Source organism: Artibeus jamaicensis, unplaced genomic scaffold (genome assembly GCF_021234435.1).
Source record: "Artibeus jamaicensis isolate MK-2021 breed Jamaican fruit bat unplaced genomic scaffold, CSHL_Jam_final contig_64, whole genome shotgun sequence".
NCBI classification, from domain to species: domain Eukaryota; kingdom Metazoa; phylum Chordata; class Mammalia; order Chiroptera; family Phyllostomidae; genus Artibeus; species Artibeus jamaicensis.
This window is the reverse complement of record NW_026521911.1, coordinates 4,288,587-4,310,035: the sequence shown is the minus strand read 5'-3', so window position 1 is coordinate 4,310,035 and position 21,449 is coordinate 4,288,587. Positions and strand designations below refer to the sequence as shown.

Sequence of the window (21,449 nt, the reverse complement as noted above, 5' to 3'; positions counted from 1 at the left end):
TGCTCCCAGTAAAAATGGATACTCCAGGGTCACAAACAATAGCATGATGAGGGAGAAGCCAAGTGGTCTGGAGTTCCGCGGTCAAGGAGAACAGTCTGGTTTAAATTTGGCTTCTTCGGATCAAATCTTCTCTGATTTCTGCAAATTAAGGTGATTAATTTCTTTCTCATTCCATGAGTCCCCATTTACTGCAGGTGGTTACCTTTTGTTATCCCTTTGGCTGTACTGGAGAGAGGGGTGGTGATGAGAAAGTTCCACCCCAGCTCTGCTGCCACCGTGCTCCTGGTTGGAGCTATGCCTTAGGGACGGACTCGCCACTTATCAGCTGTGTGACAGCAGCCGGTCACGTACCTTCTCTGTGTTCCTGTTTCTCCTTCAGAAAACAGACGGCTGACTACGGTGGGGAGTAAATACAACGATGCGCTTCAAATCCTGGCAGAATGCCTGGCATGTATGCTGATGGCTGCAGGAGCCGTAGCTGTGGTTGCTGTCATCACCACCTTCCGTGGGCTTCAGATGCCACAAGCATTGTCCTCATTCCACAGGAGGGGTAACTGAGGCTCAAGGACATTAATGTCTTGGACAGGAACACGGGGTAGAGGTGGCAGAGGAAAGACTAGGAGCCACATCTCCTTCCTTCCTTCTACGGTGTCCCTGACCCAGAACACTGTTTAAAGCAGGGACTCTTCCCACCCACCCCCTCTCCACTTCTGCGTGAATTAAGGCTAGTGTGAAAGTTTGAGAAAAAGTACTAAATCAATCAAAAGATTTATTCTGCCTGATGTGAAACTTCATTCCGTTTTTTTTTTTTCCTTGAGGATCTGGGGTGAGGAAGGCTTGGAATAAAGTAAAAATGCTCAAACCGCCTCTGTTTACATGATCCACCAAATGTTTAGGGACTAGAAGAACTTCCCAGAATCCTTTGTGGTGCATTCCAGTCGTCCCCAGACCCCTGATGCATCATCATTTTTTCTGCATGAATTTAGCTTCAGGGGAGAGTTTCTATAAGAGGCAGAGTTTCTCTACCACCCCAGCACACACGAGGAGAGGCATGTTCAGGACTTTTGTGACCATCGTACGAGCACCCAGCCATAAAGCCGACCCGGAGACACAATCCACTCCACTCCACCCTCCTCAACCCCACAACTTTCTCCTCTTTCTCTTTTGGCTGGTTTATTGCCTGAAGCTATAGCCTCCTTTTACAGAAAAGGGATTGGGAGAGAGCAAATGAGGTACGAAAGCACTCGTCCAAAATGCATTCTCATTGCCAGTCCCGTATGCAGAAACTCCAAGTGCGACCCCGCTGTTACAAAACTCAGAAACTGGTGAGCACGTCGTCGCTCTGAACCTGCGCTTCCCCTTCTGTAAGAAGGGCTTACCAACCTAGCAGCTGTTCCGGTCAGAATTAAATGAGACATACAAGTAAAATTCTTAGTACGATGAGTAGGTACTCCATAAATCGTTAATGAATACCGTCTTCATTTCACAACGAAGAAACTGAGGCACAGAGGTAATTTACCAAAGGTAGTCTGACTAAACACACATTGGTTCCCCCATCTCTCCCAGTCCCTAGGACTTGCCAGCAAAACACCCACATCTGATCTCTATTTCTGTTTGAGGGAGGAGTGAGAATCAATAATTTTTAGGTCAAGTGGCTTGGTATCTTTTTCTTCTCTTCCTAATTACATTAAGTTTTTGTGGCTATTTTGACTTCCGAAGACTTGTTACGCTGCTAACAGGAATGCTGATGTAATTTAAGCACCAGTTTTGAACAAAAACACATTCTGAAATGAAACAATGTAAATGTGGAGACGCAGGGGAAAATAAAATACAGGAAAAGTGAAAACTTACTAACATTACGAAAGTTCCTGAAGCTGGCGCGGACCTTTACCTATCTGAAAATACTGTTTCCTGCTCTCCTTTGGAGCCACTTCCGCTCGTCGCATCTGCCTGCAACCAGGCCCCGCACCGTAAAGTGCCAGGAAAGTGCAGTTCACAGACTCCGATGCGTCTTTCCCTCCTGTAAAACGTTTCCTCGGAGGAACATTACTAGATCACAGCTGGTCAAAACGCTAAATCTTGATTGTCTGGATCCTGGCCAAAATCTACAGCCACAACTCTGTGGAATAAGAATACTTGAAAAGAAAAAAAAATCCTTTTAAACAACATTTGATCTTCTTCTTTCTCCCCCTGCAGCGAGCGATGACCTCATGGCAGGGAGGCCTCTCCACGGAGGTGTTTGGATTGGTTTACCGCCATCAGGAATGTTTGAAGCTGTAGGTGCTACTCTGCGCCAATATCATGTCAACTGTGCTAAAAAGCAATAATAGTTTCTCACCTTCTTAAAGATTACTGCTTAAATAATGCAGAGCAACGACAGGGCTGCACAGAGTGCCAGGAGCAGGCTGCCAAGGCAAAGCTAAGGGAGAATTACGTCTTTTGGCAGCTAAGAAATTATGACATAGAGTTAGTTTTTTCAAAAAACAACCTCCATAAATTAGGCTACTATCCCTTTTCAAAATCCAGCAAAGGTTAGGGTCTATCTTTTGCTCCTTTCTCTTGCCCAGATCAAGCAGGAGCACAGAGCCTCCTCGGGAAGGCCGCCCTTACCGGCTCGGCCTCGTGTCCTGGGGGGTAGCTGGGCGTTAACAGTTGTAAGCGGCAGTCGCAGGCCAGAGGCAAGCCACCTAAAGACCTCTCGCCATTACCAGATAAGTGAAAGTGCTTAATCTTTGCCCTGGATATTAACAAAAACAAGAAACAAAATAAAAATAGAAATCATCTTGGGCCAAAAGATTATTTGGCTGAAATCTGTGCCAGTGGTCACTTTTCCCCTGGGCTCAGCTTGAAAGGTTTCCTGCCAAAGTCTGACTAAATAAAAACAGAGAGTTTAAAAAGGTATAAATGAACAAGGGGGCCTTTAGATTTTCTTTAAACCAAGCACTGACGGAAAGACAAAGTTCCACAGGCAAAGGATAAAACAAGCGGGCTGGAGAAACCCACCTCCCCAGACTATGCGACGTGAGGGCCTGGCCATCAGGCCTCCATGGCCTGGGCTATGGGGCCCAGTGTGGAAAAGAGGGACCTGGGGTCCCAGGACAAGCCGGAGACAGAGGCTGAGCGGTGCCCACAGCCAGGAGGCCGGTCTGGAGGCCAGCTCAGTGTCAAGGCCGAGCTTCTTGGGATGAGGGAACAGAAGATAGTCCTCCAAAGACAGAGAGGCCTGGGGGGGGGGGGGCAAGTCAGCCACGCCTCCTGTTAGCTTCCACTTTACAAATCATTATACAAATTAATCTAGTGACACGCAGTCAGGCAACAAACAATCTGAGGACCGTAAAACAGTATTTTTTACACAGAAAGAGATGACACCTGGGGACCCCTTGGAGTGTCTGGACAGCACTGAAGACATGGAAGCAGTAAAGCATTCACGCTAAAAACTAGAAAAAAAATAACCCCAACTTTGCCGGGGAAACCAGAGGAACAGCCCCCTCGCGGAGCCCAGCCCCAGAAGGGGCTCCGTGGGGCACCTGAAACCTCAGTCAGAGCGCTTTCAAAATTTAAACAGCTGACTTGCAGAGAGAGCGAAAGGAAGCGTCCGGCTCCAGAGGCCAATGGCGGAAAGGCGGGATGAAGCCCGCGAAGGACACTGGGGAGCCGGGCCACCGCCTCGTTTGTGTGAGCTGCGCCCTGGGCCGAGCCGAGTGGCTTCAGTTTCCCTCCAGGGGAAAAGGACAGCTCTGCCATCATTTTCAAGAGGAACCTGGAGAAGTGCTGGAACTTAGCCACGACCTGGCAGGAGGTGGTGGGAGTCTAGGAATGGAGTCTTCAGAGCCTTCTCTTACACCGTCCTCCGGAACTCCTGAGAGAGGCGACGTGAGGTACCGTGTAAAACCGTGTGCATGTTAACAGAACATGGCAACGAACTGAATGATTTACTTTCTTATTCAAACATTGGTTGAGTGTGTACTATGCATAAGGCCCTGCGTGCTGGACGTTACTGTATCCGGGGGTTGTATCTAGACACTATCGTATATGGGGGCACAATAATGACTGAGAAAAAAAGCTGTGGTTCCTGCTGTTATGGAGCTTACACCATAGGGGGGAGGGCAGACATTTGTCAACAAAATCACAAACATAATTGCAGAATGACAGCCTCTGGCACATGCCATGCAGGAGAGGGCCTGGGCTGAGAAAGCTTGTAACAGGACTGCCCCAGAAGGGCCGAGATCCGAAGGGCTAGCGGAATGCTTCACCAGGGTTGGTGAAGAGAGGGTTGGTGGCTGAGAGCATCTTCCAGGCAAAAGGAACAGCATATGGCAAGACCCCATTGTCACGACACAGACAATATGTAAGGACCCAAAAGGTCACCAAGGGAAGAAACTGGAAGAAAATAAAGCTGGACAAGAAAACGAGGTCTGGACCATGCAGAAGCCCACGGGCCATGCTTAGCATTCTCCTCCTCATTTAAGCCACTAAGTGTTTGAGGCTAGTGTGGAGTGGGGGAGAAAGAAAGACAGGTTCATTAACTGACAGAGTTGTATTTTGGAAAATACGCCCTGGTGGAAGTTGGAGAGCAGACTGGAGGTGGCCCAGAGTGGACACTGGGGCACCACGGGCTGAGCCATAGGTTCCGGCTTGGACCTGCATGGAAATGGATAGATATGAGTAAGGACATATTAGGGGAGATGAGCAGGGGTTGCTGAGGTTGGATATGGGGGTGGAGGGAAAGGGAGGGCTACGTGTGGCTCCCTGGCCGGTGTAAAGAACAGATGGAGATTCCGTTGCTGAAAACAGAGGTGAGGTGGAAAGACGGGATGAAAAATAAATGGGCACAAAGAATGTGCGGTGAAAACATCCAGGAGGCAATTGGAATGGAGATCTGATGTCAGAGAGGAGGTCTAGGCTGGAGATTTACACTCGTGCTTCGTTTCAGTGTGGATGACCACGAAAATGGTGGCTGTCACCTCAGGATGAAGAATGAAACGAGGGCCCAGAACTGAGCTCTGAGGGGCTCTGGTTCTTTTTGATGAAGCAGATAAAGAGGAGCCTGCAAATAAGAAACAGTCAGCGAGGAATGAAGAAAACTAGGAGAGGGTTATAATGATAGGATTCCTTTTCTGGAACCACAAGATGCCAAATGATCCCTTGTGTAAAGCATTTTAATCTTAACATAATTATAAGAGCTTGTACTGAGTACTAGTTAAAACAGGGGCCTATCACTGTCCAGCCTGAGCTCAAATGTTAGCTCCTCCACCTGTGGTTCTGTCTCCTATAAGTGACTTTAACCTCTCTATGCCTCAGTTTCCTCACTGTAAGATGACAGAGGATAATAGGTCTTAATTGTCTCAATTGTCTCACTTCACAGGGTGGTTGTAAGGATTAAATGAGGTAAGTAAATAATATATTCAAAGTGCTTTGGAAGAGTGTCTGGTTTAGAGTAACAGTCATCTGATTTAGCTATACTGACATTACTTATTATTATACATGGTTATCCACTAGCAGAAGAATCGCTGAACAAGTATATAAAATGATCTTTAACAACTCCAAAGTTGAACCACAGGGAACAGATCTAAATTGAGCTTAACTCCAAGGTCACATGCAGCAGCCAGTGGTCATTCCTAATGCTGCAAACCCTTGTTAGCTTTCGATGAGCAAAGACCATATCACTACAGCCTTCTTGAACCATAGAGAGCAGGGCTTTAGGTCTAGAAGGATGCTTATCTGCTGATACTTAGCACATGCTAAAGAATCCCTCCTTAGTACAGGATACATAAGTGGCTTTTCTGTTAATTCCTTCCCTCCATTCATTTAAGTGTGCCCATCTTCCAAAGCCAAATTCAAGTCCGACCTTCATTAAGCCCTCAAACATGCCAATCTGAAGTGAGCTCTTTGAACTCAAGCAGCTATAGTACTTGTAAACTATGGCATCCAACTGACGTTTAATATAATCACTTGTATCTTGTACGCATACTCCAGTAGACATTACCGAAATCCCTGTCCACTGCCTGGCACTCTGCCAGGCTCTGGGAATAGAGGTGTGTAAGATCAGGGTTATGTGGTTAAGAAGTCCCACTGGTTGCCATTGATGGTAGAAAAGACAGAGAGTTAATCACTAACCAGAACACCACGGTGCTTTATGTACAATATATATTTTGCATATTATAAGGGAGAAGGGAGGCAGTCATCTCCTGAAGGACTCATCAGAGGAGGCTATGTTTAATTGGTGCCTCGAAGGATAAGGGGTAATGGATCAGGCTGTGTGTGTCTGGGGGGTCTGGTGGGGGGAGGAGGCACAGACTAAGAAATGAAGAGAAGGGTATTGAAGGAGGAATAAAATACAGTGTGTGTGCAGTCAGACGGTGGAGCCAAGTCTTGTAAACACTATGGGAGGGACCCGGTCTTTTGCTGTTTCTTCAGCCCACACTTCTACTTTCTAATCTAATGCAGCACAGAGCACACGGGCAGACACTGAGTGCATACATTTGTTTTATGAATAAATGGATTCACTGAAGCTGTCCTCAAAAGGAGTAATTTTTTTTCTTTTGGCAATGTGTGGACAAACATCCAGTTAATGGTGGGGAAAAAAAGTAAAAAAGAACACTATAGGGTCACTTATAATAGAAAATCAAAACTATCTAATGATACAGTAAATCTAAATGAAGGAATATTATGTAGCCATTAAAGCGATGCCAAGAAGTTTTTAATGGCCCCGGGAAAAGCCCAGGACACGCCGCCCAGGAGAGCAGCACACGCGGCGGCTGCTGAGCGCACGGTGCGCTGCTAAGGGTAAAACATGCCCCAGCATTCGAGAGCATCTTATGAAAAAGGAGTGCGAAGCATTTTATTGATGATTTAAAAAATACTGATTGCATGTTGACATGTTATTGGGATTAAATGAAGTATATTATTCAAATTAACTTACCTATTCCTTTTTACCTTTTTCCAATGTAGCTGCTAGAAACTTCAATTTACGCATGTGGCCCAGACTATATTTCTACTGAACAGCACTGACACAAGTGATATGATCTCAGCTATATGAGAAACACATAAAAAACCAACTTAGCAGTGGCTTTCCCCCTGGACTGTGGTTTCCCCTCTTCTATGTATTTTTACAACTTCCAAATTGTATTCATGGAGCACAAATTACTTTATAATTAAAAGGAATGAACAACAAATGAGACAGAAATAAAAAAGAGAAAAAGATCTCAACTTGGTGCAAACACTCGGCAGAGTAAGACAAGGAGAGGGGGTGTTTAAGGAGGAATAAAATACAGCGTGTGTGCAGCCCGACGGTGGAGTGAGGGCCCAGCCGGGGCTGAGACAAGCAGCCCAGGGACACCCGAATGGCTTTCTGTCACCGAGGGAGGGTGGGCCACAGAGGATGCTAGCCAGCTGTTCTTCATCCTGACTGGAGACGGAGAAAGCGGAAATGGGTGTTAACGGCAGGAGGGGGCCTGTAAGTTAAATACAGGGAAGAATTTCCTGGAGCGAGGGTGCGTAAACTCTGGAATGAGTTATGGGAGAGGCCTGGGCCCCAAGGTCTTTCAAAATACCACAGATACTCATATGCCTTGTGTGTTCCTGTCTCGAGGCAAGGAGACGACTTGTCAAGATTTTTTCTAAAATAGCTATCTTGGAGTAAGTAACTCCGATAAAACTTTCTTTTTCATTTATTTTTGACCAGGCTACGCTTTTCCTGTTCAGGGTGCCAGCCTGCCAGAAGCACTCTGCAAGGCCAGCACATCTGACACAGCTACCTCAAGGAGGACTCTTGAGATTTCAAAGCCAGTGTCATCTGATCTAAATTTAAAAACCAACATCGGCTGGACAAGATGTTTTTTAAGTTCCTCATGGGTCACCTGCCAGAAGTTAGTTCTGAATTCAGCATCAGCATGACAGGGAGAAAGAAAGAAGGGTAGATTTGCTTTTAAAAAGAGAGGCTTTAAAAAAAAGTGTTAATGCTGGACACGGCCTCTCTGTCAAAGGTGAATGGTTTGGCTTAAAAGCAGAACTACTATATTGTTACCCTGTGTAGATTGGCTCACTCACTCTAGGTTTTCATCATGCTCAGTTTACTCAAAATTTTTTTTCTTAAAATGTGCCAAAGCTCTTACTTACTTATTTTAAAATGCTGTTGAGTTTGCTTCTACAATATTTATAAAGAGTGGAGGGCTGGGTCAGCAGAAGCACTATCCAGAGACTTTACCGCGGAATCTTTTGTCCCTTGAATAAATAGTGCTACAGGCAGAGGAGATGCCCAATGAACTGTCCAGGGCACGAGTGCCACTTAATAATGTTTTCTGTAGCCCTTTTTAGTTTATAAGCCACTGAGACAGGTGGTATCTCATTTGCACCACATAACTGTGCTTGGGAAGTAGGGAGGGTGCTACTAACTCCTTTCAAAGAATAGATACCTGAAACAATTTGTGAAAATTAAATGACAGAATTGAAACTGCAGTCTACATTTTCGGATTCCAAAGTCAAGAACTCCTCCCGCTGTACCTACCACACTGCCTTGCTGCTAGATAGTTTAAGCTTCATAGTTGACGAAAATTAAACTTAGAATAAAAAAAGTCCATGCAGAGCAGGACAGATGTCTTTGAAATCCTGCTCTATCATGTCGCAGTCTCAAAAAAGAACAAGGAAGACACCACTAAGGGCAAACATGCTTCTTTAGTTTTCTTGTTTCTTAAGCAATGGAGTTAAATATGCAATTATTTTTGTTTCTTTTGATTTGAAGCTCTTAACTTCTTCACAAAGTTTATAGTCTTAATTTCCTCTCTACCCGAGGTAAATGGGGTAGGATACGCAACCCAAACTGTTTTCACCAGAACTGCTGCCTTAATTCTGCTGTGTATTGTTCTAGTACTCTGGCTCTGACTTTGGTGCGGTTCCAGGTGGAAGGTTACGGGCGTTAGAAACTAAGTGGCACAGAGAGAGGCGGGCGGGGGAGCGCGAGAAGGACTGATCACTAACTACGAAGGTGTGGCATGGCGTGGTCAAAGGAGCCTGGGACTAGGAGTCAGACAATCTGGGTTTCTGGCCCCAGCCCCAGCACTCACGACCTGGTGACTGTGGCAAGCCATTCCGCATTTCTAAGTCTCAGCTTCCTGATCTGTAGAACAGTGGTCATCACCCTCGTCCTCCCTCCCAGGGTTGTTGCATGCTTCAGTGAAAACACGGGAGGTTTTGCAAATAACAGACTTTTTTATTCTTAACTTCTAATTACAGTGAGAGTTACCTAAGAAGGTAGGTGCCCCCCAAAGTAGGCAGGCAAACTGATTTACAGGGGCTTATCTCTAAGGCTTCAAAGGGTATTAAAAGGGCTAGTAGGAAGCAAGAGGGAGATGGTGTTTTGTGATCACCTTACAGACAGACATAGAATATGGCTCTTGATTATTAAAAAGTGTGACCATGAGCCATATTCTGTATCTACTTGTAAGGCGATGACTGTATATTTGAAAGGAAACACAAAACACTTATAGCAAAGAATGGATTTAACTCTTAAAACAGATGATAGCTATGAGTCATTTATCTATTACATATTTATAATGACTACTATGTATTCGGTACTACTATATATATATTAGGAAGTATGCTGGGTATTTACATATTTAATCATACGATTAAATTCCATCAGGTAGACACTATTATCTCATTTTATAGATGAATGTAGCTGATGGCTTAAACTTGCCTTGAGGTCAAAGACACGTTAAGTGGTGGAGTTGGAATTCAAACCTGCAGTCTTGTACATGCTTTTTACACCTGGGCAACTGTTTCCTTAACCTGTTCTGTCCCATCCCCCAGGCTCCACACGCCTGAATCCTTCCACGCTCCAGGTCCACTCTCACGCTTTCTCCGTACGAAGGCTCACCCACTCCTCACCCACGCCTCTCACACAGGAGGTGAGCGACTTCCTCTGAGTGTTCCAGACAACTTACCTCCCTTTCTAATAGTACTGCATGCTTTCTATTTTCTGTTGTGTGTCATTTGTTCCTATTTCATTGCCTCAGTTAGACATGAAACTGCTTGAATGCAAGTTCAAGAAGTACGTTCCATGAACAGAGCAGGATGCACTCACATGCTCACCACTTATAAGCAGCTCCTTCCCGCAGCGTCGGTGAGACAGTCTGCAGCCTCAAGCTGCTCAAAAGCTTGCTAAGACTCACGGGGAGAAGTGAACCTAAGCAACTGGGAGAATACATGGGCACCTCTGTATTCATTTGTCCCTGTGCCTGTTGAGCGAGTGCATAAAGAGGTAGGATGTGAAGCTGGATTTTGACGTGACAGCAGCACTGGGTAGGGCAGAGGCAAGGACAGGCTACTCTGGGGAGCGGGAAGTTGTCTGAGAAAAGAACTGTGGTCAGAAATGAGCGTGGTATGTCTGGGGGGGTCAGATGAGACCTAATCGAGGGACTGTCCCAGGACCTGGGTGCTGGGGCCCCACCACAGGCAGCCCTGTTCTCAGCGACCACAGCAGATAATCTCTTCAACTTGGTTTCAAACTGATTATTTTACTGGCAGCTGTCAAGCTGCAGCTTTCGAGTACAATGTTCCCTGACCATAACTCAGCACCAGCATCAGCTGTGCACACGCACGTCAATTTCAATCTTGGACCACTTTGTAGATGGTAGTAAAAAAAGAAAAATGGGATGTTTAAGTGGTGTGCTGGTGGCTTTTAACCAAAATATTCAAGAGTACGACCTCTGAAATCCTGCTCTTAAAACCCGTGTTGCTTGGAAGTTACAATGAGGTTAGTAATCCTAGGATGAGAAAAGGGGAATGCTTTTGGAAGGAGCAGGTATCAAACACTGAGCCGTGTGTAACTATTCATGAGGAAGAGGGGTTCGTTGAAGGATTAATCAGGTAGATGCTTCTGAAATTAGATATGACTTCTGTGATGTGAAAGGAAAAAAAGGAATTTTAATTGCACCGTCTCTTCTTTAAGAAACAAAACAAGCTGTCCGGTACTTTCAGGCTTGCCATAAGGAGGGATTCAGTGACTGCACTGACCCTCAGCCAGTCTGAACTCCTCGGCACCAAAAGAACACAGAGCAGTTGCTTCCACAGGGACCATCTGTGAATGGTAACAACTACACAGAAAACGGCAGTGTTTTCTTTTAGAAAAGATGTAAGAGACTCTCTGAGGAGCTGGAGTTTTTTTACCCTTTGCCCTGAGGAGCACAGGCGTGGGAGGTGACTCCTCAGCCGGAGCTGCTCTCGGAAATTCTCAGATTTCCTCTGAGGCTAAAAGTGCTTGTTCCAGTTTTGTTTAGATTTGTAGCTTCCAGCCCGGCTTCCTGCAGTCCTCTCTACTTGGGATCCTTATGCGGCATTCATTTCGTGGGACTTCACGTCTACCTCGGTAGCCCATCATTCACGAGAGCACCGTAAAGCGGTGCCATACTACTCATCCAGTGTTAATGTGCTCAGCACAGCTGGCACAGAGGGGCACTGCGTCAATGTGTGAATTGGGGGCTTAATGGGTGTTTAACATCAGTGCCAGGAGACCTAGATTCCAGTTTTATTGCTAGAGGTTCATGGGTCAACCATTCTTAGGAAGTCAGTTAATTTCTCTGTACCTTAGAGATGAAAGTGGCGGGAAGTTACAGTGTTCTGGGAGAGGAGGGGCAGTCAGGCTGCGGTGATAAAGTGTTTCCATGTAAGCACTCTGGGTGATCTGTCTGAAGCGATTTCAGAAGAAAGGGATCTAATCTCTAAGGTGCTGGTACTCTGCTGTGACTTTGTTTCTTATTTTAAATATGTGCTTCTTTCTCCCTAATTGTGAATTTGCAGTTTCGGGTTTTCTTGAAAGGGGCTCCTAAACATACGTACATACATACATACATACATACAGTATGTGCTCCAAGTACCACAATCACCCAGATTCCTGAAATGAGTCTGTGCTCTAGCCAAGGCAGTCATTCTTTGCCGATAAAGCTACTGGGCCTTTTCTAAAAGTATTTCCTTAAACGAGGGGTTGGGGTGAGGATCACTGAAGGGAAGGAAGGGGGGGCACATGTGCTAGACAGGAGGATGGTGAGTGCCCTGACTCTGAATCAGGAAAGAACTTGTTCGAGTTACTAAGAGGAGGTCAGCAGAATGACCGTGAGCACGGGGAGGGGGATGGTGGTGTCGGACGAAGCAGAGCAGAAGGGGCCAGGAAGGCCAGGAATAAGGGCTTGGATTTTATTCTAGCTACTGAAGACAAGATTAAGATATAACTAAAAAAATGTAAAGGCCACTCTGGCTACTGTGGAGCATGAGCAAAGGCGGGAAAAGAGTAAACTCGGGGAAACGCTGGACTAGAGCAGGGTCTGGGTCAGAGAAGGTGGTGACTCGGGCCGGGCAATGGTGGCAGAGATGGTGGGAGGTGGTCAGATTCAATATATATTTTATAGGTAGAGATGACAGGGTTTGCTGATTAGACTGAATCTAGTAAGAGTGAAGGAGAGAAGGGACTCAAGGATGGTCCCCCAGCGTGAGCAATGGGCAGACAGGGCCGTCTGCTGAGAGAGAGGAGACTGGTGGGAGGGTGACCTCAGACACGTGAGATACCTTAACATTCCAGGGGGCGTGTCAAGTAGTCCTTTGACTACAGAGAGTTTACAGGAGAGACTTACACCGCAAACGTAACTTTGAGACCCATAAAGAAGTAGGTGGGTTTCAGATGTAAGGGGATGAATGAGATGGCATGAGAAGACAGCAGAGAAAAAGAAAGAATGAACCTAAGATGGGACCGCAGAGAATTCCGTATTTAATAATCATATGAGTAAGGAGGAATATGAAAAACAGACAGGGAAAGGGCAGTTGAATGGAGGAAATCCATGAGGGGGGAGTGTTGTGGGAGCCACGAAAGGCAGGTGCTTCAAGAAGGCAGGAACGCTACTCAGATGCAGAGCAGAGTGAGGAAGGAAAAGTGACCTTTGCGCCCAGCAGCACAGAGAGCAGCAGACACCTGCTGAGAGAAGAGGAGGTAGGCACACAGATGGAACTGGAAATCAGGTGGGAATGGGGGACTCAGGAGCTGGGAAAACAGAAACAACATAAGTAGACCTGTAATCACTACAAAAATTAAATCAGTAGTTAAAAATCGATACTTTCCCCCAACAAACAAAAAACACTAGGCTTTTGCTAACTACTATCAGACCTTCGACATATAGTGTAGCTAATTCCTATTGTATACACACTGTTCCAGAGAACAGACAAGAAGGGGAAGGTGCTCACTTTAGTTTATGACGCTTACAACCTTGTTACCAAAATTGGACAAGAATTATAATATGAGAAAGAAACATGGGCTGGTTCACAGGTATAGACAGTCTTAAAGTAATAATAGCAAATCAAATCTAACAGTGTCAGAAAAAATAATATACCGTGATTAGAGTTTACTCCAGGAGTAAAAGAAGGTTTAACTTTAGAAAATATATTTATTAGCACATTAAAATAGTAAAGGAGAGCAAATGTACAGTTATCTCAATAGATTCAGAATAAGCATTTGATAAAATTCAAAACACACAAATTTGTGATTTAAAAAACAACCTAGTGAGCTGGGAACAGAAAGAAACTTCCTTTTACTAATATTAAAGAGTATCTACTTAAGCCTTCAACAAATAGATATAATCCTTAGTGGTGACAAAGAAGCGTTCTCTCAACAATCATGAAGAAGATGACTATACCCATGGTCACTGCTCCTCTTCCATGATAAAACATAAGACAATGAAAAGTAATACAAGTTGTGAAGACAGAAAGAAACAATACCGTTATTCACTAACAAAAAAATCGTATGCACAGAAAATCCAGGAAAACCTAAGACAACCTATTGTATTCAATGTTAGCAAGATTGCTGGACACATTCCAAAAATACAAAAATCAGTGGTATTCCTATATGCTGGCCCCCCAAAAGTTGGATATTGTAATGAAAAATTTGTAACAGCAACCAAAATGGTAAGCTACCTAGGACTAAGTATCTAATAGAAGATTTGTAAGACTTTTATGAAGAAAATTGGAAGACCTCACTGAGATGTGTTTAAGAGACAAGAAAACATAGACACCATGTTCACGGTTAAGACTCAATATCATAAAGCTTTCAAATCGTTCAAATATAATTCACATGTCAAGAAAAACCCAAAGAATTTGAAAAAGAGCCGTAAGTAGGAGCCTCGCCCTACCACATTATCAAAGAGGTTGGGGTACCTTCCTTTTCCCCTGCGCTGAGGGACATGATTTAGGAAGAACAGTCCTGGCTTCCCTCCATCCTCTCACTCACCGGCTCTTAACAGGAGGAGCACCTGTTCTGATTGGTGAATTTAGGGAGAAAAATAAAACCTGAGTATTCTGGGCTTAGCCCCATCTGACCGCTCTCTGCAGTGTAGTTAAGAGCCTGCCTATACAGGGAAAGCCTGGGGTCCTCCAGTTCACAATGATTATGAGGGTAAGTTTAATTTTGAGTGACATCTTCGCAAACTCTTATTATTATTGTACCAAATGTCAGGGGGAAGACGGATGCTATTAATAGTTATTGAGCATCCTCAAACCTCAATGAAACTTACAGAAATTATATCTTGCAACTATTCAAAATGTGGTACCAGCCTATGGATGGACAAAGCAATGAAGCAGAACAGGGAGCCTGAAAACATGTCCGTGTATGTAAGTGGAGCGGATACACGGAACAGGCGGCATTACCAAACTGTGGGCAAAGGGCAGGCTCTTCGGCACGTGACGACGGGGCAATTCGCTGTCTGCACTGAGCAAGACTCATTTAGCGATTAATCAGGTAGTGTTGTGGGTTGCTCACAATAATAAAGAGAGCTCTCCCTCTCTTTATTAGTTTAGGTTATTTACCACTTGTGTTATAAAACCTTCCATGAATTATACACCTGTTTCCAACTAGATCACAAATCCCTTGAAGACAGGCCTTGAGTCTTCTTGTTCCCTCCAGACTTTACACAGACTCGATGCCAACTAAATAAATGTCTGCTAGCTTCCTTCTACATCTTTTGATTATTGTTTTATATTAAGACTCAATTCCTATCTCTCATTCCTTAGGACATATCAATAGTAAGCTTTTATAATTATTTTGCTATTCCGACTAGAGTTCTTTAAACATTTGTGTATTTGCTTAACGGGAGTCCTCCCTAACATCAGACATCTGGAACTTGCATTGTGAAGGATCATAGGAGACAAAAATAAAACCAGTCAAAGCAAAGGTTAATCATGTGTTGTTTTCTTACTCTCTTCAAGACCTGTCCTCTTGGCACAGAAGAAAACCAAACCGATCTCGTACCTTCCTCCTCACAAACAGCTTTTCTGTCTAACATTACATTTCGTTCTTACCACAAAGTGGTGAGATGAGCAGGGCAGGGATTACGGTTGAGGAAATTACATTTCCGAGAGGCAGGACCTTAAGTTCACACGGCAGGCCAGACAGGAACGGCAGTGGGAAGCCGGCGTGTTCAGAAGACACCGTGCTGCTCCGGCCGTCTGACTTTCTAAAGGCCCGGTTTCTTTTTTTCTTTTTCTTTTTTTATAATTCTACTTTCTTTTATTTTTCAATAAGCAAAGAGAAATTTGGGGGACAAAACACACAAACTTAGCTCAAGAATTCCTAAGTTAATGCCCGTGGTTCAAGGATTCAAACTTCGAGAATTACTACATGGTTGCAGCTAAAAGCTTTCCACTTATTTAAGTGAAGTGAATCACTCTAATGTGTTCTTGGCACAGGACTTTACCTCTTCACTTCTCTTTTTATTTGATTTTCAAAATTTTATTTTTGTAATTACAGTTTATATTCTGCATCATTTTGCATTAATTTCAGGCATACAGCACAGTGGTTAGACAATCATACTTTACAAAGTGTTCCCTCTGATATTTCCAGTACCTACCTGGCACCATAGTTACTACAATATTACTGACTCTATTCTCTATGCTGCACTTTACACCCACAAGACTATTCTGTGACTACCAATCTGCACCTCTTCATCCCTTCACCTGTTTCACTCCGTTCCCTAAACCCCCTGCCCTCTGGCAACCACCAGTCTGTTCTCTGTGTCTATGAGTCTGTTTCGATTTTGCTTGTTTCTTTACTTTGTTCTTTAGAGTCCACATATAAGAAGTAAAATCACACCGTACTGGTCTTTCTCTGACTTACTTCACTTGGTATAATACCCTCTAGAGTCCACATATAAGAAGTAAAATCATACCGTACTTGTCTTTCTCTGACTTACTTCACTTGGTATAATACCCTCTAGGTCTATCCGTGCTGTCACAAATGGTATGATTCCATTCTTTTTTTATGGCCGGGTAGTATTCTATTGTACACGCGAGTGTGTGCCAACGCATTCTTATCCATTTGTCCACTGACAGGCACTTGGGTGGGTTCCATGTCTTAGCTATCATAAATAATACTGCAATCAACAAAAGGGTGTGTATATTGTTTCAAATTAGAGTTTGGGGTTTCTCTGGATATATTCCCAGGAGTGAAACAGCTGGGTCATAAGGCAGATCCATTTTTAATTTATTGAGAACCCTCCATACTGTTTTCCACAGAGGCTGCACCAACCTGCATTCCTACCAACAGTGCACAGAAGTTCCCTTTTCTTTACATCATCACCAACACTGGTTGGTTGCTGGTTTATTGATGACAGCCATTCTGATAGGTGATACGTCACTGTGGTTTTAATATGTTTCCCTGATGATGACTGACGTTGGGCATCTTTTCATGTGTCTTGCCTACCTGTATGTTCTCTTCGGAGAAGCGTCTATTCAGATCCTTTGCTCATTTTTTAAATTGGATTGTTTGGTTTTTTTTGGTGTTTAGTTGTTTAAATTCTTTACAAATTTTGGATAATACTTTATCAGATGTATCACTGGTGAATATGTTCTTCCATTCAGTGGATTGTCTTTTCATTTTGTTGATGGTTTCCTTTGCTGTGCAAAAGTTTTTAGTTCGATGTAGTCCCATTTGTTTATTTTTTCCTTTGTTTCCCTTGCCTGAGGAGATATATCAGAAAAAATATTACTAAGAGAAATGTCTCTTAGTAAAACATAGGTTTTACTGCCTATGTTTTCTGCTAGGAATTTTATGGTTTCGAGTCTTACACTTAAGTTTTTAATACATTTTGAGTTTATTCTTGTGTGTGATGTAAGGAGGTGGGCTAGTTTTTTTTTTTTTTCCATATGTCTGTCCTATATTCCCCACACTACTACTGAACAGACTGTCTTTACCCCACTGTATGTTCTTACCTCTTTTGTCAAATATTAATAGAAAACATAGGCATGGGTTTATTTCTGGGCTCTCTATTCTGTTCTATTGATCCACATGTCTGTTTTCATGCCACTACCATGCTGTTCTGATTACTTTGGCCATGTAGTATAGTTTGACAGCAGGCAGCAGGATTCCTCTGAGTTTGTTTTTTCTTTTTCAAGATTGTTGTGGCTACTCAGGGTCTTTTGTGGTTCCATATACATTTCTGCATCATTTGTTCTAGTTCTGTGAAACATGTCATTGGAATCTTGATAGGAATTGTGTTGAATCTATATAGATTGCTTCAGGTGGTATGGACATTTTAATGATGCTAAGTCTTCCTGTCCATGAGCACAGTACATTTATTTCTATCTTCTTCAGTTTCTTTCTCTGGTACTTTATAATTTCTGAGTAAAGGTCTTTTACCTCTTTGGTTAATTTATCCAAGCTTTTTTTTTTAAAGGCAATTATAAATGGCATTGTTTCCTTAGTTTTCCTTTCCCATAGTTCACTATTGGTGAATAAAAATGTAGCTGGACTCGATTTTGGTACCCTGCTACTTTACTGAATTCACTTATCAATTCCAGTAGGGTTTTTGTTTTGTTTTGTGTGATCTGTAGGGTTCTCCATGTCACTTGTAAAAACATCAATGAGAGTTTTACTTCCTCCTTTCCAATTCGGATGCCTTTCATTTCTTCTTCTTGCCTGAGTGCTGTGGCCAGGGCTTCCAGTACTATGCCGACTTTGAGTGGTGAAAGTGGACATCCCTCTCTTGTTCTTGGTCGTAAATCAAATGCTTTTAGTTTTCCTCCATTGGGTATGATGTTAGCTGTGGGTTCCTCACACAGGGCCTTTGTTCTGCTGAGGTATGTTCCCTCTATTCCCACTCTGCTGACAGTTTGTATCATAATGGGTGCTGAAATTTGTGCTTTTCTGCAAATTCTACTGATGTCATCATATGATTTTTATCCTTCACTCTGTGGTGAACCACAGTAACTGATTTGCAGTTATTGTACCACCCTTGCAGCCCAGGAATAAATCCCACTTGAACACAGTGTATGATCTTTTTAATGTATTGCTGGATTTGGTTTGCTAATATTTTGTTGAGCATTTTGCTCTGTGTTCTTCAGGGATATTGGCCTATGATTTTCTTTCTCTGTAGCATCTTTATCTGGTTTGCAATTAGGACAACGCTGGCCTGGTAAAATGAGCTTGGGAGTCTTCCCTCTTGAATTTTTTGGATCAGCTTAAAAAAAACAGGTGTTAATTCTTCCCTGAATCTTTGGTAACACTCACCTGTGAAGCCATCCAGTCCAGGGTGCTTCTCTGTTGGAAGATTTTAAATTACTGCTTCAATTTCATTAGTTGTAATTGGTCTATTCAGATTTTGATAGTTCTTAATTCAGTTTTGGAAGACTGCACATGCCTAGGAATTTAGCCATTTCTTCCAGGTTGTCCAATTTGGTGGAATATAGCTGTCCAAACTCGGTGCCAGTGCTGGGACTGAGGCCACTCAGCAAAGACCTCAGGTACACCAAGGTTAGCTGCTACCTGCTGCGCGCTTGCACAGCTTCGTGGTGGTGTTGGGGGTCTTGGGGAGTTTTCAGGGTAAGGCCAAAAGAGTTTATCAGGCCTAAACAGACCAAGATTTGGCCATCTGAAGAGAGGGTTCTACACAGGAAGGATAAGTTTAAGGTCAGGGAAAAAGGGTCTCTGGCTGGGGAACCCCATGTGAGGTTGAGACTCCAGGGGGACCTCTGAAACTGATATCTCTCCGGATTATCAATGGTCCCAAGTGGATGTGGGGCCAGGCCTTTACACATCTCTGCCCTTCATACCAGGCTAGATGTGGCTTCTTTTGGAAATCCTTGGTTATATGACTTCTGTTCAGCTAGTCTTCAATTGGTTATTCCAGTTCATTGTTCTATAATTTAGTTTTAATTCCAGTTTGGACCTGGGAGGAGGTGAGTGTAACTTCTACCTACTCTGCCACCCCTTGGATCTTCATCTCCCCTTAATTTTTAATAGTCACGTCTGTCCTGACAAAGCACTTTTAAGCAGCAACTTGCCTTCATGGTACAACAGGCACTGATATCAAACACAAGAACATTCCAGTATGTGCCTCTTGGTGTCAAGATTAGGTCCCGACAAACCCAACCTCTTCCTTGTCTGCTTTCTCCCCTTGATTCTCACAGCCACTGATCCTGGTGCTCATTCTGTATTTATGACCATCGCTGTTCTTTAGAAGAGTCCCAGGGGCTCCGTGTCTCTCCCTTCCATGACTCACAAGGCTGCCCCTCGGTCTCTGCCTCAGCAATGCACTCAAGGGCCGCATGCCCAGGCAGCTCCCAGCGCTCACACAGCACCTGCTCACAGCCTCTGCCCTCCCGAGGGTGCTTCGCCCTTTGCCACGACGGCTGCCTTTCCTTTTCTTCAGGTATCTCATTACAGAAGAAAACCCGGAAGGCAGGTGTGGAGTAAGGAGGAAGTCAGAAAAGTTTCTTGGGATTATTTTCTGCATTACAGGTCTGAGCATCAGAAACGAAGGTACATACCACCGGACCAGTAGTCCATGTTCCATGAAGTTTTTCAGGTTGGGAAGGGTTTGCCTCAAGTCTGGAGTCCCAAGTCCATGTTGATATCTTAGCTGCAAAGGAAGAAAAATAGAATTAAAAAAAAAATTCTGGCAGATATTAGGCAAGGCTTCAGAAATATGATCTACTGACATGTCTTTTTCTATTTTTGAACTCTAAAAGAAGGAATACGAATGTATGATCCCAAATATACCAACCACACTGTTGGGATGATATTTAAAAGTAGCCTCTTCATTTCTTGCTGCCTCATCCCTAAAGTCAGAGAAGACTAAGAATGACTAACTATGGAATCAGGTATTTCAAAGACCCCTGTAAGATTTGCTAACATCGATTCCATGACCATATACCATAAACCAGTACTTCACTCTGGGTACTGGAGGCCAGTATTATATACTCTGAGCACATTCAGCCCTTTTTCACTGACCCTGAGCTTCATGTAATCAAGGACAAGAGCATGTGGTATTCATCCGATTCCCAGCAGTGTCGGGCGGGGGGCTGGTGCGCAGTCAGTGCTCATTAAACAGGTATAGAGCGAGTCGCCACTGGCAGAGGCTGTGCTCTGTGCTTCTCTTGCATCTGTGATTTCCCTCTTTAGCCACAATCACAGCACCGAGTCATAGGGCTAGCATGAGGAAATTATGGCCTGTGGGCTTGATCTGCTCTTCGTTTTATTTATTTTTAGAGGCTTACTTGCTAAAATTAAGTATCCTTCTATGTTCCCTGGGTAACTTCCTAAATGGTTTTCATCTGTTTGGTCTTTATCTCGTCCTGTTTCAGAACACCATTTCCTTCCCTAACTGACCACAGCAAGATCTGAATATGTGTACACTCACATGCATAACATCGAATACACAGTAAGTGCACGACATAGCCCTGTATAAGTGTGGTTTTCAAATGACATGACACACGAAAAAAACATTCTGTAATCTGCACAGTAGTGTACAAATGAGAAGGGTGGTCAGTTTTGAAGTTTTACTTTTCTAGCACCTAACTTTCAAAGTTTTCCTCTCTTAAAATATAAAACCAGTACCAATAAAAAAATTAAGTGTTCTTTTGTTTTTAGCTAATACTCAATTGATTTTTTATGTAACAGAGAAGTTTATTCCCACTACACTGAATTTTTAAAGGAAAACTCTCAAATCTAACCAGGTCTCTTAAATACATAAAGCTGAGTAGAAACAGTGAATCTTAAAGCTAAAAGGTATCTCGAATATTATTAAAGCCAATCCTTTCCTTCTGCAGATGGGGAAACTGAGGCCCAGAGAGGGGAAGTAAACTCTCCAGGACCACAGGTTTCAATGGCAGAGACATTATTAGCCAGAGCCTCCTTTCACAACCACGAAAACTCACCATTTACCCTGAAGTGAGAGGAAAATTGGTAAGAACAATTGAGAAGACAAAGGGAAATTATTCTTTTCCTTTTCCAAAACTCAGCTTGGTGACCTAAATCACCTCCTGAGGTTTGCTGACCTTGAATTATAAGATCTACTCCACACAAAATGACATCATTTCTTATATTAATATTAAAGTATTTTTTTCATACATCGATAAAAGCAAAATGGCTGATATCCCAATATGACATTCCTGAATTCATTGTTTCAATAAAAGAGAGA

At 43.5% G+C, this 21,449-nt stretch overlaps 1 protein-coding gene across 3 annotated transcripts in view; it reads right to left on the bottom strand.

Moving 5' to 3' along the window:
* Nucleotides 1-21,449, bottom strand: part of UVRAG (UV radiation resistance associated) — a 281,275-nt gene that overhangs the window by 6,545 nt on the left and 253,281 nt on the right. For all 3 annotated transcript variants that reach the window (XM_037131554.2, XM_037131552.2, XM_037131553.2), the window contains one exon: nt 19,798-19,889. In XM_037131554.2, the coding sequence (XP_036987449.2) occupies nt 19,798-19,889 (92 nt within the window). The remainder of the gene's footprint in view (nt 1-19,797; nt 19,890-21,449) is intronic.